At 34.7% G+C, this 21,565-nt stretch overlaps 1 protein-coding gene across 6 annotated transcripts in view; it reads right to left on the reverse strand.

The window, feature by feature from the left end:
- Nucleotides 1-4,124: 4,124 nt before the first annotated feature.
- GluClalpha (glycine receptor alpha 1) overlaps nt 4,125-21,565 on the reverse strand; it is a 151,463-nt gene continuing 134,022 nt past the window's right edge. For 3 of the 6 annotated variants that reach the window (XM_090159051.1, XM_090159046.1, XM_090159048.1), the window contains 6 exons: nt 18,196-18,263; nt 14,912-15,135; nt 14,733-14,815; nt 11,565-11,699; nt 9,526-9,947; nt 5,829-6,062 (listed from right to left, as the gene is read on the reverse strand). In XM_090159051.1, the coding sequence (XP_090015177.1) occupies nt 5,829-6,062; nt 9,526-9,947; nt 11,565-11,699; nt 14,733-14,815; nt 14,912-15,135; nt 18,196-18,263 (1,166 nt within the window). Of the gene's footprint in view, nt 5,786-5,828; nt 6,063-9,525; nt 9,948-11,564; nt 11,700-14,732; nt 14,816-14,911; nt 15,136-18,195; nt 18,264-19,643; nt 19,712-20,260; nt 20,329-21,565 lie in introns of those variants that run through there. The other 3 variants (XM_090159050.1, XM_090159049.1, XM_090159047.1) reach the window with 3 other exon arrangements.

Genomic DNA, 21,565 nt, shown 5'->3' on the forward strand with positions numbered 1-21,565 from the left:
AGCTTACCTTGAGCCACGCCTGGCTTGGTATATACAGGTTGCTTCAAAAGATTATGCCAAAATTTGAAGGAGTTGTAAGAGGTGAGTTGAGAATTATGCCTGTTTTTTTTCCATTTTCCTACGATGAGTGAAAAGAGCTTCAAAGTGTGGCCTACTAGCCCCTGGAAGTAGGCTGCAACAAGCGGGAAAACCAAGCAGCGGGGTATTTGAAGTCCCTGTTGCTTGGTTTTGCGCTTGTAATTTAAATTTAAGGAATTTAAGTAAAATCAATAACTGTGAGTCCTATGAAATCTGCTTACTTTCTGTATGACGGCTTTCAATGAATTAGGATTAGTTTCAGGTTTAAACTAGCTAGTTTGAATTCAGACCCCTATCAACTGACCTGATAATATCGGAACGTAAATGTGGATAATCTGATATCTCATAAATAGTAATTATGTGCACAGTTCAAACTATTAATTGATAATAGGGTGGAATAATGGTAATTGAAAGTCCCTAGCTAACTTTGCCTTATGGTGGGGTGTTGGGTACTATCCTAGCTGACGTGGCCTTCTAGTGGTGTCTTGGTTATTAGCCTAACTAATTAGCCAAATATTTAAAAGTAATAATAATTAAGACATCCAAAGCGCGTTTCTTCAATTTTATTTCAACCAGTTTTTTCTCTTTCATGTAGTGATACAATTTTGTAAAAAAATCTCATTTTTTGTATTTTTTTTAAATTTGTTGTCGTATTCTTCGATTAATCGGCAAGCTGCTGGATATATTTAATCAAATTTGAAATTCATAGTCGTGAACAAACGAATAACGCAATGAAACGATGAATATATATGCGAGGTGCGCAGGCTTGTGTTCTACGAATGAACTGAAAAGATCCCAATATAATTGGAAATAAAATATTATTGGTGGAATTAAGATAAAACGTAGAATCTGTCTTAAAGTACGGATGCTCTGACGTAATAAGGTGCTCGGTGACGTGGGAAGGAGTAAATGGAGTGGATGGGAGGGGCTTGGACATTGTCTTTATACATGTTTTGCATTGATAATGCCTCAACTGCCTAATATTAGGACTTTTGTGATTTTTTGTATAACTCCCTTTCTTAAAACGTAGTTTTTGTTATTTCATTATTAATATATGAAAGTGAAGACATCCAATATTTACAAGGCTTCGTTTTTTTAAAGTTATATGGACAAATGATATGTTATATAATTTCTTTCGGGGGGGAATGGGTTGAAAGAATTTTTTTTTATATCATAGCGCGTTTTATAACAAATTAAATAAAAAGTTTCATATCGAAACCTAAATGCATATATGTAGAATATTTTATGACATTTAGAAATCTATTTACACGATTTTAAATTCATAATATTTATACCGCAAAGTTATATTGAAACACCCAAAATATGTTTAACTTTCACGATACAACGTTATTAAAATTATGCTAATGAACACGCAATTAAAATTAAAATTAAAATTAAAATTATGCTAATGAACACGCAATTAAAAAGGTCTTACGAAGTATATTTTATATTAGTTATTTGGGTAATATTTAAAAGAATGATTAATTTACACGTTAAAAAGAAATTAACTTTAATTAATTACTTTAATTAATGTTTTTGGGGTATAACTCTAGTATTTAATTAATAATTAATAATATTTACGATTGGAGAAATTATGGGGGCGCTGAATTGGACCGCTCTTTGATTTTATTTTATCTCATATTATTCTGAACATCTAATTTTCTATTTATAAAACATTTATACATAAAACTTATTTTCGCGATAAGGTTTTTGTTTACTTTTCTGGGTTTCTTCCGGAATATTTTAGATTTTGATGGTTTTGCTTACCATTAACGCCCCAATGTCATTTCTAAACTTAATGCACCGTGAATTTTAATCTTACGTAGATAATCGCGTAAAGTTTTTTTTAGAAATGCAACTATTATTTTTAGTGAAAGACTGCTCTTCGAATCGTTTCGATTTGAATTTAGTGGGACATCGTTCACCATAACGGATTCGCCTATGACTATAATTATTATTATAATTATTTAAATTTAATCCGGTACGGTAAACGATAACCAACAGTAGTTAAATACAGTCTTCACTAGTCGTACCGGGTTCTAATATTTCAACGCGAAATTATTAATTACGTATAATGTTCATAGTGTAATCGTTTAAGAAATTTTGATTAGGGAATTAATGATATTTGGGTCTGAGTTAAAATGAACTGCTTCTATCGTAGTGTACCGTTAACTATAATAGTTATTTGCTGTCGTTTTGTTTTGTATTGTATTTAGTCGCGCGTTGCAATTTCGGAAACATATCTACCGCGCCTTGTTTTATCGAGCGTGATTTACACGTTCCACAGTCGCAACGTTTCAATTTGTGATTATCGCGAAATGTTGGAACAATATTAATTTTTGATGATGATCATTGAACGGGAGCTTACACTTAGGTACCCGATGTCGAAGTGTCAAGCCCGATTTTTCACTATATTTAATATACTCTCATATAATAGTGAATTTTATTATTAAATATACCGTGATTAAAAAGAAATTAAATCTAAGAGGTGGTAGTTAATAAATACAGATGTATAATTGTTATTTCTGAAGGGTGATAGATTTTACTATAACTATGAAGGGAATGTTATTGAAGAATAGATGCAGATGCAAATGGGTGAAAAGGTTAGAGAAAAAACTCGATTTTATTTTTAATTTATTCGCGATTTCCGGCTATGCTTAGACTAAATGGTATTATTTTATCGATTTTCTCGTAACTGTACTAACTTTTCGTGATATTATTTTACTTTTGTTGAAATTAGCATTTTTAAACTCAACGGAGATTCTTAAAAGTGGCGGAGGGTTTAAATAGCTAAGATGAAAATATTTTACAATGGGTTTAACGGGAGGGGGTACATTTTGACATTAAGGTTATTAAGAATAAAAACGAAAGGCCGAGGTGCTCAAAGTAAACGCACTTGACGTAAAAGTACAAGATTTTTACACAGTTTTTTTTTGTTTTTAGAGTACAATCGTAGCGCGTATTTATGAAATACTTTCATCGAAGAGGTCCAAAAAAATTTAACCATCGTTATGTGGTGACGTCATATTTTTAATTACGATTCGCGTGACGTCATATTTTTACGTGTAGCGTCACTTTATGGACGAACTTGACAGGCCCATTTTGTTCATTTTTTTTTGTTTTCATCCCGTTGTATTTTTTTGACGATTCTAATAAAAAGTTATATTTAACGCGTTTACGTAATATTTAATTCGTGAATTTTACAAAAAGGATGTCATGTGAGGGATTTAGGGTGGGATTACCGTACGTGAACCGAAGGATTAAAGGTATTATCGCTAAATTTCGAAGTAAGCGTCACGTGGGGCGGTGGCGTCACGTCGTTTTAGCGAATTTCGATGGGTCGTTTAATGAACGTAATTGTTAGGGTTTTTGGAATGAAAATTACGCAATCATGGGCTTTTTTGATTGAATCTATAATATATAATATATATATATATATATAAGATATAAGCTATAAATGTGTGTAATGTGTTTTAAAGGGTATTCCATTCATATTTAAAACATGCCTGCGCACCTGAGCAATTATTTTTTTCACAAATTTTGGGATTAAGTTTTTAATAATTTTATCCAATGTGCTTTTTTTAATTTTAAAACTTAACGTTAAACATTTTTTCTTCTTTCAAAGATTGGATATTAATACTTATTTAAATCGCGATAATTTCAATTTTTTCTTTAAACTCTTCATTTTAAAAATCTTTGGGAAAGTTTAAGGAATTTTAATTTTTCAAAGCATAATGTCGGGGAATGAGGGGGGGGGGGCTTTTCTTAACTTTAATTTTAATAGTTTCGTAACAACAGACAACAAGGGGTTATTTCGTTTTCCAAAGTTAGGCAATCAAAATTTTACGCAAACGAATAATATAGGCAATCGTCATTAACAGATATATCGCGAATAATTAACAAAATATAATAATTAATAATTATAATTATATAGTACAATATTTTTTCAACTATGGTATTTTAAAATTAAAACATTTAGGGCAATAACCCGATAATATTAATTCTTTTTGGTTTCAATATTTTTAACTAGTGATTTAAATAAGAAATCCTACCGGATTATTTATATTATTTTTAAAAAGGAAGTTATTAAATTTAGGAAATTTTAAAATGTTCACATTTTTTTTTGTTCGAGCTTTCTTATCCCATGTTTTAAACAAAATATAATTGGTAGAATACTCCCGTATATATTTTTAAATTCATGTTTGTTTGTACGACTTGAGCATGATCATAACGTTGTGAGTTCACAGGCGTGTGATAGTATGGATTTAACATAAATTAAAAAATTAATTATACCGTATGTTTTAATATCATCCCACTGTGGATGATGGGCTTAATAATAACCGAACGTTTTCAATAACACCATTACATTTTGTTGTGCACAATTTTTTTTGGTAACTTAATTTATATTTAAAAACAAAAATTGATTATTTATCCGCCGATATTTTTTTTATATGATAAACATTTGGTTTTTTTATTATTAATTTTCTTGTAGTTTCAGCGTTTATATACACAGGCGGTTCAGCTACAAAAACTGCTGTTTTCATCTTACGAAATAAAGGATTGTCTTTATATCTTCATGGGTAATATTAAGAGTCCCCGATTTTGTTTTTAGACTCTACGAAAAAGTTTCGCGTTCAAGCCATGTTAGCAAACAGCTAATAATTACAATGATTTTACTATCTACAAAATATATTTGTACATATATTCACCATTTTTTTTTTAATTCTGTAAGTTTTTCTTTTGTTTTATTTTATTAACTATATAGTGGTGGTGTAAATTGTTCTTGAATGATCCTTGTTGGTAGCTCCATCCTGGGCGGGATTATTTTTATGTTCGAAGAGAGACATATTTTGTCTACTGAATTTTCATTGTTAGAATAGATTCGGATAAACGGCTATATTTTTAGGGTTTCATTTCGAATTATGTTTTAATTTAATGGCACGGAGATTATTATTAATTTAATTAATATTAATTATTATTTTTATTATTAAGCGTATTCGTAATAGCCAACGCAGCGCGTGTCTAAATGTAAAGGCTTGGTTTACTGAATTGTTTGCGAGACTTCCTTTACATCGCACCGCGGGTATAGAGGCGTTTCTATCGAAATAAAATTTCTATATTTCATCGCGTATTCCACATAAAAATAACCCTAAAAATTCCGCATCTCCATTATCGTCTTTTAAATATATATTTATACATTATCCATATATATTTCAAAAGTTTTCGTGCCATCTATATAACGATGAAAATTCACTGTTTGCGAAGTAGCGGATTCGTTTCTTTTATAAACTACAAAAAGTGTCCCATATAACATAGACTATATATATAAAGAAAAACGCAAAAAAAATTAACGGTTTATAAATATTTTTGGGCCAATCAGGTTTTTAATATACTCTTTATAATAATAAAAAGTTTCCTGAATTAACACGTTCGTTCGAAACGAAAATGTTTGTCGGTGTTTTCTTTTGGGTTGGTTATTTTATATTTTTCGAACCGTCCACGACGCTGTAGTATACAAAAATGTTTGTTGGTTATTAATAGTTTATCTCTCTTCGGTGTGACTAATAAATCGTACAAAGTTCCCGCCAATTTTGTTGGTTTTATTTATACGTAGGAAAGTTTGTGAAATTTGTGGATTCTTGTTGGTTCTTTTGTCGTAAGTGTTGGTCGGGTTGCGCTTGCTGCTATTGGTTTCGTCATCATTTCTCTGTAATTTGTGGATTAAGTAATTGGTTGGTCATTGCGGTGTTTTAATCGTGCTCACTTTCGTCCCGGAAGAGGTAAGTTGTCCAGTAAACCAAGTTGAAAAGTGCGAACATGAGAGGGAAAAAGATTCGCGAGATTACGTCGATCCTTTTGGATCGAGTGGGGAATTTCGAGAGCCAGGCGCGGCATAGATTCACTCTCCTGGGCGGTTGCATGTGTACTTCGCACTGTCTCACCTTCTCCGGGTGCATGTCTCCGTGATGACGAACCAATGGCTTCTGTTGGTTTCGGGCCGCGACGGAAAGAAAGAGAAACAACAGAGAACAGAGAGATAGAAAGAAAAACATGCCAGATCCGATTACCAAGAGAATTTATGAGCTTCCGGTTTATGGCCACGTGGTCGTAAAGACAGTTTTAAGTAGACACATCTATCCGTCGTTTTCGGAACTACTTTTAAGTATCAAACATAGAGCGCGGGGAAATGGATAAAATAAACCGCCTAAATTTCAATAGGGACTTGGCAGTGCTACGTCACAGTTTTTTTTCAATAGTTTTTATCCTGGGGAGTAAAAGTATACCAGAATGGCGGCCATGGCCAAAGGTACGGCGTGACGTCATGCTGGAAAGTCCCTATTAATCATAAAAAAACGATTAACTGTTTATTTGTGAATATTATTCGCGACTATTATACTATTTAATATGCAACAAATAAGTTTTTATTCGGATAATTTTCGGATATGGATATAAAAGAAATGAATGGAAAATTTCTTATCCGAACGCCGAGCCCTAATTTCATTTCTGTCATCTTGTAACGAATAACCGAATCTTATAAAGGATATTGTCATATCAGAAGTAATTAATAATAATAATAACCCTTGGCACCACCCTAAGTCATCAAGCGACTTTTAAAGCCATTAAATCAGGTGGCCGGGTTACAATGCGTAGGAGGGTGGTGGCAAGTCCTTCATGAAACGCGAGCCAACAGCTCCCTACACTAAATATTAGCGTTAACCTCTACAAGTTTTTATGGAAGGTGAAACCGAAAAGCTCGGGGGGAAAACTTGCAAACTCAACGCGGAAGGAGTTGTTCCGAGTTTTCACCCAGTGCCACAAGCTGGGATCGAACCCGTCTCCTCTTGCTGCGACGCGAATGTGCTAACCACTCCGCCACCCCAGTTCTAAAAAAATCGATGAACTGTTTATTTATGGATATTATTCGCGACTATTATACGATTTAATACGCAACTTCTTCGGATAATTTTCGGAAATGAACGGAAAATTTCTTATCCGAACGCCGAGCCCTAATCAAACACGACTGAGGGCCTATTTTAGTGGGTAGTTCAAAATTCAGAGCTACCCAAATTTTTTAATTGGGAAGTCGTTTTGGGAAGTTCAGAATTTGGTTTTGCCAATTAAGGTATTGTACTAACAAGGAGACGTCCCGAGGTGTTTATCCCCGATTTTTTTCAAACTTGTGGGTTAAGTAGACCTTTATGTACCTTGAAAGCTCCTAAAGGGAAAAGTTTCAATGGCCATTCATTTTGCCATGGCAACCAAAAATGTTTTTTACAACTCAAGTTTAAACTTTCTCTACTTAAAATAGCATTGGAAAATCACGGATTGTAAACCTTTACGATTTTATTGAAATGTTATTGATTTCACCCATTTTTTTATAGATTTTACCCAATTTTATTAATTTTATCCAATTGTTTTGCCAAAATTTCAATTTTTTAAAATTTTGAAAATGGAAATGCTATATGAAGGTCTAATTAATCCCCGAGTCTGTAAAAAATCGGGGAGAAACACCTCGGTATGTCTCCTTGTAAGAAATATTGTAAACTGCTCTGAGAAATTCTCGCCATAGCTCCATCCAATCAAAAACTAGGGTTTTTCATTTAATTCAACATTCTGAAGTTCCCTTATTTCGCGAACCGTGTTGAAAAATTAGGCCTAATTTCAGCGTGACTCAAAACATACCTCCCCGATTCCCTCTAAACACGTGATTCTGTTGAACCTCCTTCAAAATTTAAGTGATTCAATGACCTTTTAAATTTATTTAATAATCTCTTATTTGTTTTTATTTAAATATTTTGTAAATTTAAAGTACTTTTTGTGTAATTGGCGTTCGTGTTGTCTTGGTAACCATCCCGAATAGTGCAGTTGGCTGCAAATATTTTATTTTATTTGCCAAATATTATTATTAATAATAATAATAATTATTATTTTAAGATGCTCCAGTTGGTTTAGCGGTTCCGAAAATTTTATAGATGTGACGTATCAATTTTAAAACTGTCTTGTGAAAGGGTTACATTTAGGGTGGTGGATTTTTGGGGGTGCATCTGGGCCTTTGCTAAAGTCACTAAAGGGGAGTATGATTGCCATTATTTTCTTGGTAAAATAACCACTTTTCTAGTTCTAATTATAACTATATATTTCACTAGTAATGTCCATAAGAGTAAAGCTTGGTTTCCACTAGCGAGTCATTCAACTTTGGGACATTAAGACGCGCCATAGTGGAAACCAAGCTTTAAATTTTCACACATCCTATTAAACTAATGCAATATATATAAGCAATATAGCCGGTTGCAATCTTAGGAAATTAAACCATTGCAAGCTTACTATAGGTGCTGTATAGTACACTGTTTCCAAGCTACTCAAGCTATATAAGCACGTGTTCAGCAACTCCGTTCCTGATGCATTTTTGTATGTAATATCAGAAGTTGATAAACTATATCTCCTACTATAAAATTATCCATCTACACGATAGTAATGAAACATGTGACTTCATGGGCGTTAATTTTCCTGCCAAACCTCCGATGCATATCGTCATAAGTTTATAATATACTAGATCCCTATAAGTTAGAATCCGCCATAGATATAACGTTAACAGCGATTTATCCCATACAAAATCAGAACCGGTATACGTGTCTCGCTGCGGCGACTTTTTGCCCTATCGGCGATGTGTTTTTTGGCTGGCGAGATCCTTGATTAGGGGGGAAATTTAAACGAAGAATATTTTACTAATTTCAATATGAACAGGTATTTTCGTAAAACATTCGTAGTTTAGAGCTTATCTCTTCACGACAGCTCGCGTTAGGCTTAACGAGCTTCGATCGCGTCGTTGAAACGAAAACGGATTTCAAAGGCATACTCTTATTTCGATATTTCGCCATCAGATGGCGACACGCCTCAACTTCGACGACTTGGGATAAATCGCTATTAACGCACAGCCTATGTACGATTGTAACTTATAGGGAGCTACTATATTATAAACTTAAGATACCGCCACTGAAATTATACAGAGTATATTATTTCACCTGAAGATGAAATATTTTGGTAAATCAAAAACTTCTTTAGAAAATTCAGCTGAAGCTTAAAAGCCTAGGTATTCTTCTGCCTGTCACCCTTTAAATTTACTTTCCTTCCGAACAAATACCCTGGTGGTTGGCCAACGTGTTCAACGGTTGGCCTACCACCAGGGTATTTGTTTGTCGGGAAGTAAACTCAAAGGGTGACAGGCAGAAGAAAACCTAGGCCTTTAAGAATGTACAAACGAATGATATTAGCAGTATAGATATAAGCGTAAGAGATATATTTCTGATAATACGAATGAATAAGTGACGGAGTAGCCATCAGGCTGATAAGATAAAAAGGATTGAAGTATCAATACGAAATGGGGTTTCGGCCAGACGTGTCCCGCGGGTGGTGGTGGTGCGGACGTCGGTTGGATTCGTGTCTTACCATGGCGAATGTGGTAGCTCCATCCTCCATGTGATCAGCTTCCATAGCCGCCGCTTGTTCCATATCCCATTTCCGCTGGGCTTTGGCGTTTTGCCGATGGACATCGCTTCTGGAGGCGTAATTTACTAACGCGAACTCCAGTAACGCCCCAAACACAAAGGTTAGGCAAACGCCCGTCCAGACGTCGATGGCTTTGGTGTAGGAGACGGGGGGTAAAGAAGCGTTGATTCCCGACGTCTGGGTGGCCATGGTCAAAAGAGTTGTAACTCCTAACGACACCCTGGCTGGGATCGCATTCTGATCCAGCCAGAAGGACACCCAAGAGACGATGACTAACATGCAACACGGGATGTAGATTTGAATCAGATAATAACTGAACTCGCGCTTGAACAGGAGATCCACCTTCAGGCAACTGTATTCACCTACCAGACGAGACGAACAATATACAAAAGACTGATTCGCGAAAGCCATTCACGCTTTTATTTATTCTAGATGGCGCTAATTTAAAATTTTAAGCGGGAGATGTATAAATATGCCCCGAGTTATTATTTTAATAAAACTAGTTTTAACGTTATGGGAAATAGACCGATTCACAAATTATTTACAGAGCAAAGCCATTAGAGGTTCGATGTTAACGCTTCTATTTATTCTAGATGGCGCTTATTTAAAATTTTTAACGGGAGATAAATAAATATGCATCGATTTATTATTTTAATAAAACTAGTTCTAAAGTTATTAGAAAGAGACCGATTCACAAATTAATTACAGAGCAAAGCCATTAGAGGTTCGATTTTAGCGCTATTATTTATTCTAGATGGCGCTAATTTAAAGGTTTTGGAAATAAATACTTATTCAATGATTACAAAGAATTACAACTATTTGAAACGGTGTTTGATGTGAAAAATATAAACAAAAGATCGAAAATAATAATATTCATTAGTAATTTTTGAATAAGTAAAGCAAGTGTCGGTTCGACGTGAACTAACTCTTTTTTTTCAACAGAGGCCGTTAGCGTTGAAATCTAAACAAGATAGTTAAACTATATTTTGACCCAAAATTCTGGACATAAAAGTATCCCTTGCGTTGATTGGGTCGTTTGTAAATTGTTCAATCACTTTAATTAGAGTAATTTTGAACAATATATTTCATATCTTATATATAATTTAGGATAAATTCCACTAATAGAATAGTCCATAATTAAAATGGATAAAAAAGCTAAACCCTAAACAAATTTGAAGAAATTGAAAATATTTACAAATAACTCGTACCAATAGGTCTTTCAGCAAACAAAAAGACGCGAATCTCGGACCAAATAGATCTTCGAGTTAAAAACTAAATTAAATAAAAAGAAAACTATAAAGTCCCCTAAGTAGAGTATAAATTGTATAATTATAATACTCTACAAAGGTTCTCTGACGACGTTGCTCTTTCGCTATTTTGAATTTTAGCTTATTTTGCAGTTAATAGATAATTTGTAGATGGCACCACGCTCTACAGTAAAGTTGTTTTTTCGTAGAAACGGAAAGATTCATTGCCATCTAATAATCAGCTAGGCTAATAATAATAATAATCAGCTAGGCTAATAATAATAATAATCAGCTAGGCTAATAATAATAATAATCAGCTAGGCTAATAATAATAATAATCAGCTAGGCTAATAATAATAATAATCAGCTAGGCTAATAATAATAATAATCAGCTAGGCTAATAATAATAATAATCAGCTAGGCTAATAATAATAATAATCAGCTAGGCTAATAATAATAATAATCAGCTAGGCTAATAATAATAATAATCAGCTAGGCTAATACCCTAGGCACCACCTATCTAGCGACTTTGTATGCCTTAAGCAAGGGCCTTATCATAATACAGGTGGCAATGATAGAGCCGACAGTTGCTTTAAATATTCCAAGGTTTAAAAATCGGTCTTTAATGGTGTTGTCCAAATGTGCATCGGTCTGTACTATTTTATTATAAACTTACGCTTGGATTGAGATTATTAAATTTCTGCTCTTACTTTTGTACGTTTCTACACGTACCTGTGTTTGTTCGACTTGTGCAATAGTCAGTCAAGAACCTTTCCAACGTAAATCGAGGCAAATGAAGGTTTTTCGTAACTTGTACCGGATCACCTTCTTTCCATAGAAACACCAGATCTTCCGTGGTGTATCCATCTGCACGAAACAGTTTAAGAAAACGCACATTAAATAATAATTTATTCCAAATACAATCTGGTTTGCAATTTATAACCAAAAGTCTGTAATACCCGTAGTTTGTAATTTATCTTTTTAAAGGGAAAATACGGTAAATCAACTGATTTCATAATTCAGCCACTAGGTTTAAGAGAAACTAGGGACGATTCGCGCGAGTTACTTTGAATAAAGTCGTGGTGTGTGCTAGCTAATGAAATTTTTATTTAGTTTATAGGACGATGAATACTTATTATGAATAATAGTTTTAAAAAGGATATTTCAGGAAGATGAATATTCGAGAATAATTTAATAAAGGATATTTCAGTAAGATGAATATTCGAGAATAATTTAAAAGGATATTTCAGGAAGATGGATATTTGAGAATAATTTAAAGGGATATTTCAGGAAGATTAATATTTGAGAATATATTAAAAGGATATTTTAAGAAGATTAATATTCGAGAATAAATTAAAAGGATATTTTAAGAAGATGAATATTCGAGAATAAATTAAAAGGACATTTTAAGCAGATGAATATTCCAGAATAATTTTAAAAAGGGATTAATTTTACAGTGATATTTCAGTCGTTTGTTTCGCGAATATTTATTTTTCAAACAGGGAAAAGCAATGCTCACAAGATAAAATTTAAAAAAACAAAAAATAATAATTTGAAAGTTAAAGTTAAAGGCAATATGAAGTAAAATATTTACATAATTAAACGTAGGCAATTTTTATACATATTTTGGTTGTTGTTGTTTTTTAAGAAGATAGCGTTCTGACCACCCACCAAATTTTTAGTTTGTACGGGGCTCCGTTGGGAAGTTAGTTTACAGGCGCGCGTATTGTCTGTAGAGAGTGAAGCGGTTTCTTTCGTATCAAGACAAGCACTTAGGGTTTGCGGGGTTGGAAAACTTATCACGACCTTTACGATTCCGATATCGGCATTCTATTCAATCGAAACGAGGCTCTTAAGACCCGAAACGGCGTCTCTTCGTTGCAGCCAGCCTCCTCAAAGCGGCAATAAAACTAAAAGGCTCTCTGACTCTACTATTATATAACAGGGAGAACGTGCTAGCTGGATGAAAAGTGCCAACGCGTTCTTTCGGCACGCTCCAAATCTTGATCAGAAAACCCTCGCTAAAAAGAGAGGACGTAGCAAACGGAACGGAGAGAGACCTTAGCTACAGATATCGCCTATCTTCAATGCCCAAATTTAATCAATATAAGCGAATGAGCTGGAGGGGGGAGGGGGTTACAGTGGGGGCTCTATCGGGAACGGCGGGGGCCAAATCGATTGAATTAGGGAAGGCGGGCTCCGTCTACGTCATGGATAATTTACATAACATTTGCATGTATATTTATCAAGGACGAATTAGCATATGGGGGTTTTATCCCTCTTCCCCGCGATGTCATTGTGCCTCAGGACGGGGCTTCCAGGGATAAACAAGACTGCCCTTGGGGCGGGTGGTTTCGGAGGTGGTTGCTCCACGTCTCGTTAACGATATACGACGTAACTATACCCACCGTCTAAGTTTTGTTTAAATTACACGCTTATATTGGGGCTTATATTTTGATATGACTAGAAAAATATAGGCGTATAAGGTTACCCCACTAACGCCTATTGAAATAAAATTGCCGGATTTTCCCTGATTTTGCATCGAAATTGTTTCCTTCCCATTTTTTATTTTCTCCAAAAAATTGTCGACCCAAAGCGCTCTTTGCTTTTTTTGGTAGGCAGAATAAATCCCTTTTTTTTTCACTACAATCCAGTAATGAATTATTCATTTTGGTGTCCCTCAAACCACTGTAATTTTATCTTCTACCGGGTCGCCATTGCATTTGGTTTATAAGAAATAACCCACCAATTTTTCTCGTTTTTTATATTTCTCTATGTTAAAAAGATGGTAAATTGTTTCGAATTTATCCTCTTGTTTCGATACAATGTTTATATACGAAATATCGGTAGTAAATATATATAGTGTTATTTTATGGATTATGGAAATTATGGGTAATTTGAAAGGGTACCGTAATATTTTATCGAAAGAATAAACAAACGTTTGGAAGAAGCGGGATTGAGGGTACGATTGGGGGTAAGGTTTGCTCTTTGTAAAGGACGGCGTTCTAAAAGTCTTAACTATCATCGCTCGCTTTTATTTTACGTTTCCGGCGGGGTTGATCTTTATTATTTTCGCATTTCCGGCCTCGTGTCCCGGTGTAGTAATGGCCTTGAACCATCATTTAGTTTGCGGGCGAAATAAATGGGGCCGAACCCGTCGTTTCTCGGCGTTCGGGGAGTCGAGCCCGCTCAAAGGATGATCGGGGAAAAGCTGGGCTCGCGCTGACGGCCCGCGGAAGATACATTGCCGGGACACGAGGGAGTCGTTGAAGGGAGGAATAACTTAGGTTCCTCTCTCTCTGTCTCTCTCGTCGTACTTCCTCTTTTCAATCTGGAAGTAGGCGAAAAATCCGCCGCCGACCAACTCTTATTCCGTGCTAAAATCAAACAGTTCCATTGAGAGTAATAATTAATCGAGGTCGGGTTATAATCAGCTACATTGTATTTACTATCGTTCATCCGCGAACACTAAAATTCATTGTTTAATGTTTACTTCGAAAAATTCTACTCATTTCCCATGTTTATTTTGTGTTGTTTGTAAATGCCGGTCGACTCTTAAATATAGATGGCATTAGTAGGGGGGAAAATCCTGTAAATTAACTTCACCCTGGGCATTGGTGCGTGCCGGGTCGAACACTTGTACAGGGGCTAGTAGGTCTATTTTTACCTTTTTATTAATTTTTGAAAAGTGAGGTTGACTGAAGTAGTTGTCGCTTTTGAACAATAAATAAATTTGTTAATTATATGCTATATCAGTGGCGCATCCAGGGAGGGGCAGGGAACCCAGACCCCCCTTTATTTATTTTCTGGGTGCTTCAATGTAATTTATAGCAAAAATAACGTTTAAAATGCACTTCACCGAATAGTTTTTTAAAATTGTTAATAATGGAGTGAACTTACAACTAGCCATGATGATAGAGCACGTTTGTTTGTCCAAAGGATAATATTTCAAATCCATGGGACATGATAGAACGAGTGATATTCTGCGTAAGTAAATAAGATTGCGTTAAATACTAGTTAAAAATAAGATGGGGGTAATGAGAGAGTCGTGGTGACCTGGTAGTGGGATGTACCCTTACCTGATACTGTATAGAACGGCTCCTTTCGGGTAGATACGTAATAATACGTTTGGCATGATAATGTTGTGAGTGTGTCCTTCCTTCTCATTGGAGAAGAAGAGATCCGGCTTCCATATTTTTTCGGGCTCCGTCAGGGTCAGATAACGCAGCTGACCCTGCATATCATCGAATTGAAGACGCTCGTCTACCCATTGCTCGCGAAACGTCATCTGGACACTATATTCCTGCGTTTTTGACGCCATGACCGGCGAAGGGGTTTGTTTAGGAATTCGTTTCGATATTGTTTACCGTTGATGGGGCGGTTGAAAGAGATTTTCGGGAGGTGAGGTGGAAGAATTGGATGGAATAGAAGAAGATAAAGTCCTTTAGATGCGTTCGATGTTGCCTTAAAGTCGCGTTATCACTACGACCAATAGCTAAATACATTCCTAATTTATCGTTAATTTCCCATTTAGTTTTAAACTTTAACTATTTTATTAAGGGCTGCATTATTTTATGTTAATTCTCAATTTACGTTAGTTTAATCTTAATTACATTAAACGAAAATATTAATTTAATATAAACAGGTGAATTTAATTTCGTAAACACTTCAGCAATTGCAATAATAAACTATGGGATACCTAGCCTAAATTGATTCAAAATCTTTCACAGTGAAATAAATTTTAAAATATACCATTAACGTCTAAACGTTACGTTACGAACTGGCTAATAAATTATTTTAAGAAAAACTAGAATGGATTATAATCGAAAATAATTCGCGTAATTTATTGAAATAACTATTAACCAGTTCACGTTAAAATTAATTTATGGAGAAATATGAGAAATGAGCTTAAATTCAAAACCCAATTTAGAACTTTAAATAAAATTTTCATTTGATTAAATAATGTCCAACTAATTAAAGAATTAGCTTTTGTTTTATATTTCTCCATTCGTAAACCCTTTAAACCGTGTTTTGAAGAGGGAATTATCGCGAGAGACTGCAAAACAAAAGACAGTGAAAATTCTAATGGGCATCACTTATTTGGTTTTTTTGGCCGAGATATAGCGAGCATCGGGTCCATATGGGTCTTTCGCTAAGCCCGCACTGCGCCAAGCCAAAAATAACGGTACAAACGGCCGAGTAAGATAGAGCTAATCTGATCAGGACAAGCAACGACATCAAATAGAGACACACTAGATACGTCAGCTACCTTCTCCCCGGGCTTACTTCACGGGCTAACATCCGGCGGACTTATCACTGGGAATTTAAGCAGATGCACTGATCGAAATGGGTTTTACGGGGGGCTAATTTGGGTGCAAAATCGTGTATGGAAGGCGTCACAGTTCACAATACAGGAATAAAGGCATATGTGGCGGCTCATACAACGTTACCCTGTTTGTTGCCATTAGACGTTTTCACTGTTTTTTTACATCGCTTTTTTATATTTCATTTTGCGTATCAAAATTTCATCATAATTTCGCAACGAGAGAGACGGTTTGAAATTAAGCCAGGTTGATTAAACGGCGTGTGTACGTGTAATAAATATTAAATACAAAATTTATACACGTCCACGCGTATACGGTTAAAAGCAACCTCGCTTAACTTCCTTCCTAACGAGCTCGTTGTCACTGGCGACGCTCGACGAATATATTTTATTCAAGGTTTAATTAAAATAAATTAATTAATTTAATTTAATTTTAATTCATCCGTATAGCGTCACGTTCGGGGCACTCGAGCCGGTTAGAGTTCAAAGATAATAGTCATGAAAACACAAAATATGTAACAGTTCACATCAAGTGGTTAAATATTTTCCAAATAGAATATTTTGAATAATAAATAGTGAATGAAATAGTTTCCAAGACAAAATGAAGTGGGGGGAATTGAGATATATAGTTTCGTGCACTGTTTGATTTCCACGTTATATATATATATATATAGACTAATATATAGATATTTTGAATGTTTATCGGCCACCACATTTAAATGAGAGAGAACAACAAGTATACACAAGACAACGAGCCAGTGAGAGAATAGAGATATTAAGGCGACACTCATATTTGGACGTGGACGGTGGACGTGGTTTTGTGCTGGGAAGGTTACGTGCAGGACGACAATTACTTTCGTCATAACTTTCCTTCGAGAAATAAAATTAGATTAAATGAAATAAACTATATTAAACAACGGAACAAATAAAACAAAATATATTCCAATTACAGTGATTGGAATGTTTTGGACATTTGATTAGAATCTAATGTTTCAAATTTCGGCCACCATCAATGATTTTTTTGAGTAGAAAAGAAATACATTTATAGCGTATGGGAAAATGCGAAGCCCTGCCTACGTACCTGCTTACGACATGAATCCGCGATTCATCTAGCCCCCGATTTGTTTCGTAACTCGTATAACAAAATATACTTACTACTTAGACAGCTTTAGACGTCTAGGATCTGAAAAGCGTTTGAATCACACGGGTTTCACACGAGGTGCATTGGAGGGTTTTGTTTATTTTGTGGGGTTTTTACTACTGAACTACTCTAGCGTGAAGGTGCTACTTTTTAGACACTAACCCACCCAATGCAAAAATGGAGGGATATTTGTACAGTTTATATACCTAATGTGCTTTGTGAAACTAAAAATTAATGTGTACTAAGGCGCGCGTATAACTATTAAATATCCTATAAACGTATTAATGTTGGAGGCGGTTTATTATTTATTACGGGTGTCTATTGGTCTATATAGCGTAGCAAGCGTTAAATTGTGCAGTGAATTATGATATCAGATGCGAGCCAGTGAGCGCAATATCCCAATGGTGTCGTAGCCCGGAAACCATCCTCAAATTGCTAGAGTGCATTTCTGAACGGTGCCGTTATAAGCCGATTTCTCCCGCACCGCGAATACTGTTACGGCCGACTCACCATGTTCAAGTCGTCAATTTCGCTTATACTTCGAAGATAGATGTTCACTCTGACGATGCAAGGGCCATCTATATTGAAAAAATGGCAAGATGATATCAAGATGGTATGCGTGTGGCCTCGTGCACAAAACTGGGGGACACCAAGGATAGATAGATATTGTTTCTCTCGTACGAGAATGCGTAACGAATACGACCGGACAAAATCGTGCTGTATTAATACATGTATATACCTAACGCTCTCTCGAGATTAATTTATATTTATATTCATATATAGCGACACTTTTAATTTTATACATTGTTCATTTTATATTTTATTGTTTTGTGATTTTTATCATTTCTCTTATAAGTTGTTTTATTTATATTTTATACTCCTTGATATTTGCAACTTACCATCTGTACGTCATCGATTTTGCTGATACTTCGCACATAGATGTTGACGCGAACAACGGCGGGACCATCTGAGGGTGCAAACATAACACGTGGACGGAGTTAAATCAGTTCAAATTTGAGCTTCATTTCCAATAATCTTTTTGCCTTATTACCTACAGGTTTTACCTCTACCTAAAGGCTGCCAGACTGTAAGAGTAGAGAACGACACTATCGCGTGATCTCATACTCTCAATAAGATAGACTCGCGATAAGATCAATAATAAAAAGAAGATGAAAAGTATAAGGAGATAGTGATACTGAAAAATAAGAACAGAAGTATATATTTTTGTAAACGAGTGTGTGGTGGTGGTTGGTGGTGATGCTTTTCTGTATACGTGTAGATATGGATTGTGTAATAGACACGTAAATAAAGAAATGGTCCAGGGTATTGTGAAGGCTTTAGGCTTTGAAATACATCTGCTCAATCACCTTGGCTCAAAACAGGGTTAATGAAAAATTGTTTCCACTAAAACTAAATTTCTTAAAAGTGTTGTGGGTCTCTATTTCGATTTTCGAATCATTTTGGTACGAATACCGTAGACCGTTCTTTAAGTGGTTTGTTGGTGTATTTCAGTGGTTCTCAACTTTTGTCACCTTGTGGAACCCCATTTCGGTTTCAAAATCATCGTGGAACGTTCGCTTGGTATTTATTTTTTTCTGCCGAAACTAATTAATATAAATAATCAACTAGGCTAATACCCAAGGCACCACCTTAGTCCCAAGTCATCGAGCGACTTTTGAATGCCTTTAAACAGGTGGCCGGGTTACAATGCGTAGGAGGGTGGTGGAAAGCCCTTCATGCCACACGAGCCAACGGCTCCCTATCAAAGTACAGTTCAAAATCTCGTGGAACCGCGAGAATTTTAAATGGAGCAGTGGGGTTCCATGGAGCTCCATTTGAGAATCACTGGTGTATTTAGTGTGTGATTTTCAGTGAATATATAGGATTAATTGTTGGATATTGGTGTCGACGTATATGAGTGATAGGATTAATATGAATTCAGGGAATTTCTAACCCGTTGGTTTTACCGACTGGGCGAAACATTAGTTTTTTTTATTATAATAATTGTGGCGTATACATGTACCAACAACGGCGCTGGAAAAGAGGGATAGAGGGACCACGCAGAGAATGCATATATATATATAGAAAAATACTTCAAACTCTCTAATCTACTTATTAGAGAAAAAAACTTGCTTTCGTACCTTAAAAGTCCGATTTTTTTTATAAGTTTTTTTTTGTAAACCTGTGAACTGTTACCTCTCATTTTTTTAAAAACTTTTTTTGCTGGACGCATCGGACTCTCTCTCATTTATATGTCGTTATAAATTCTTTTTAAAAGGAAAAATTCAAACTTCTAACAAATAATTTTCAATTTTATTTTTTTTCCGGAGAGTCACAACCCACTTACCATTTGTACGTCGTCAATTTTGCCAATACTTCTGACGTAAACGTTGACGCGTACTACAGCGGGACCATCTAGAAAAGGGGTATTAGATAGAGCAGAGCGATATCACGAATTCCTTTTCTGTTCAATAATATTTCTACGTTTATATATATATGTATATATATATATTTTGGAGGTTATCTCTCAAAAATAAATTCAAACTTGATCGCCAAATAAAATAAATATAAAGTTTGGCAAAAATGGTTTTTGGTTTTTGAACAAAATCATAACGGGTTTTTTTGGGATTATAACCAAATTTCTACCCCTAATTTTTCGAGGTTAAAATAAATGATTTTAAAAGAGTTAATTTCCATTGTATCGTATCCGTCTTTGAAGTTTGGGGAGTTTTTTGATTTCGCTGGCCAGTGCCAGTATGTCCTTTTCAATTGTGGTCATTTTTAATTTAATTAAGTTGAATGGTAACTTTGCGTTGTTGCTCTCTCTCTGAGTGTGTCTTGTACGTATAAATCAAGACAACCAATCATAAACGTGTAAGCCCCCAATCTAGAATCTACGTCATCTAATTCACTACCGCTCAATCGTTCCGATTGGTCGATATAATTTAGACCTGCCCAACTTACCATTCTGACGTCATCAATTTTTCCAATACTCCTGACGTATACGTTGACGCGAACCAATGCTGGCCCATCTAAAAGGTGTATCGCAACCGAAATTATATTTTTCTTTCAGAAAATAATTTTTAACGGATATTTTTGTTAAAATTAATATTTTCGTGTTTTTTTTTAATTTTTAAAATTACGTATTCGTGTTAAATATTAATTTTGAAAACGGTATTTTTCGCGTTATAATATTGTCGTGGTGTTACGAGAAAAAATCGTTAAATTTTATTTTTTTTTAAATTAAGGGTTTTCCAAAAATATTTCGTTCCGTTCCAAAATCAAGGCATTCACGATCCAAAAATAAAAACTGAAGCGCTATATCAAATGCAGGCCACAAAAACTGCGTTTCCATTTTTTTTTAATTTTTTGTACTTTGAAAGCTAATTTTTCTCGTGTTATTATGTTGTGTGACTTTAGTGAGAAAAATATTTTTAAAAATGTTTAAGATTGCTTTATCAATGTTGCGTTCCCGAGTCGAGCATGCTATCAATCGAATAGTATAGTTTCAAAAAGCTATTCCGGGTTATAGACCAATACACATTTGACAAGAGAAGATCCTTTCACAGGGGTAAGCCATTAGAGGTCCATTTTTAAATACCCTAAGTCATACCAGATGCTGCCAATAGTCTGAAACGTAAAAAATGTAAATTATCCAAAAACCACACAAATTATTTTTTGTATCTCTTTTTTCCTTGCTAAATCTTTCCCGAATTAAATTTTCATTTACAACATCGCTTAAAATAATGTTAGAAATAGTTTCTGTAAAAAATCGGTGAATTTTTATTTACTTCCCTTCAAAAAAAAATCAAATTGGCGCCATCTAGTTTAAAAAAAAGTATTAAAATCGAAGCTCCAATGGCTTCGTTATAAATGTGTGTATCTCCGTAAGCAATTTATGAATCGGTCTATTTTGAGAATATTTGTAAAATGAATGATATTAGCTGGTAAAAGCCGATCCTTCGGTTGACCCGAGGTCCATGGTTAAGAACACCATTTGGGTACTAGTATAACCACTTTTGTAGAGTTGTTAATTTTCCGGAAAAATAAAATGCTGAAAAATAAAATCCAGAAAATTTTCCGCAAATCGGAAAAATAAAAGTGTTTAAAGGTTTTTAATGTTTTAAACTTTTTATCGATATAAAAGGTCTAATAACAGTAAACATACTACAAAGCATTAATAGTGTTACATTATTAATCCTTTTAAACTAGTCTAGAGGTTTAGTTTTACTATTAGATTCGAAATAATGAGGCGAAAATTCCGCTTTA

This window comes from Leiobunum rupestre, chromosome 9, assembly GCF_980474605.1.
Source record: "Leiobunum rupestre chromosome 9, qqLeiRupe1.1.hap1, whole genome shotgun sequence".
Lineage (NCBI taxonomy): Eukaryota > Metazoa > Arthropoda > Arachnida > Opiliones > Sclerosomatidae > Leiobunum > Leiobunum rupestre.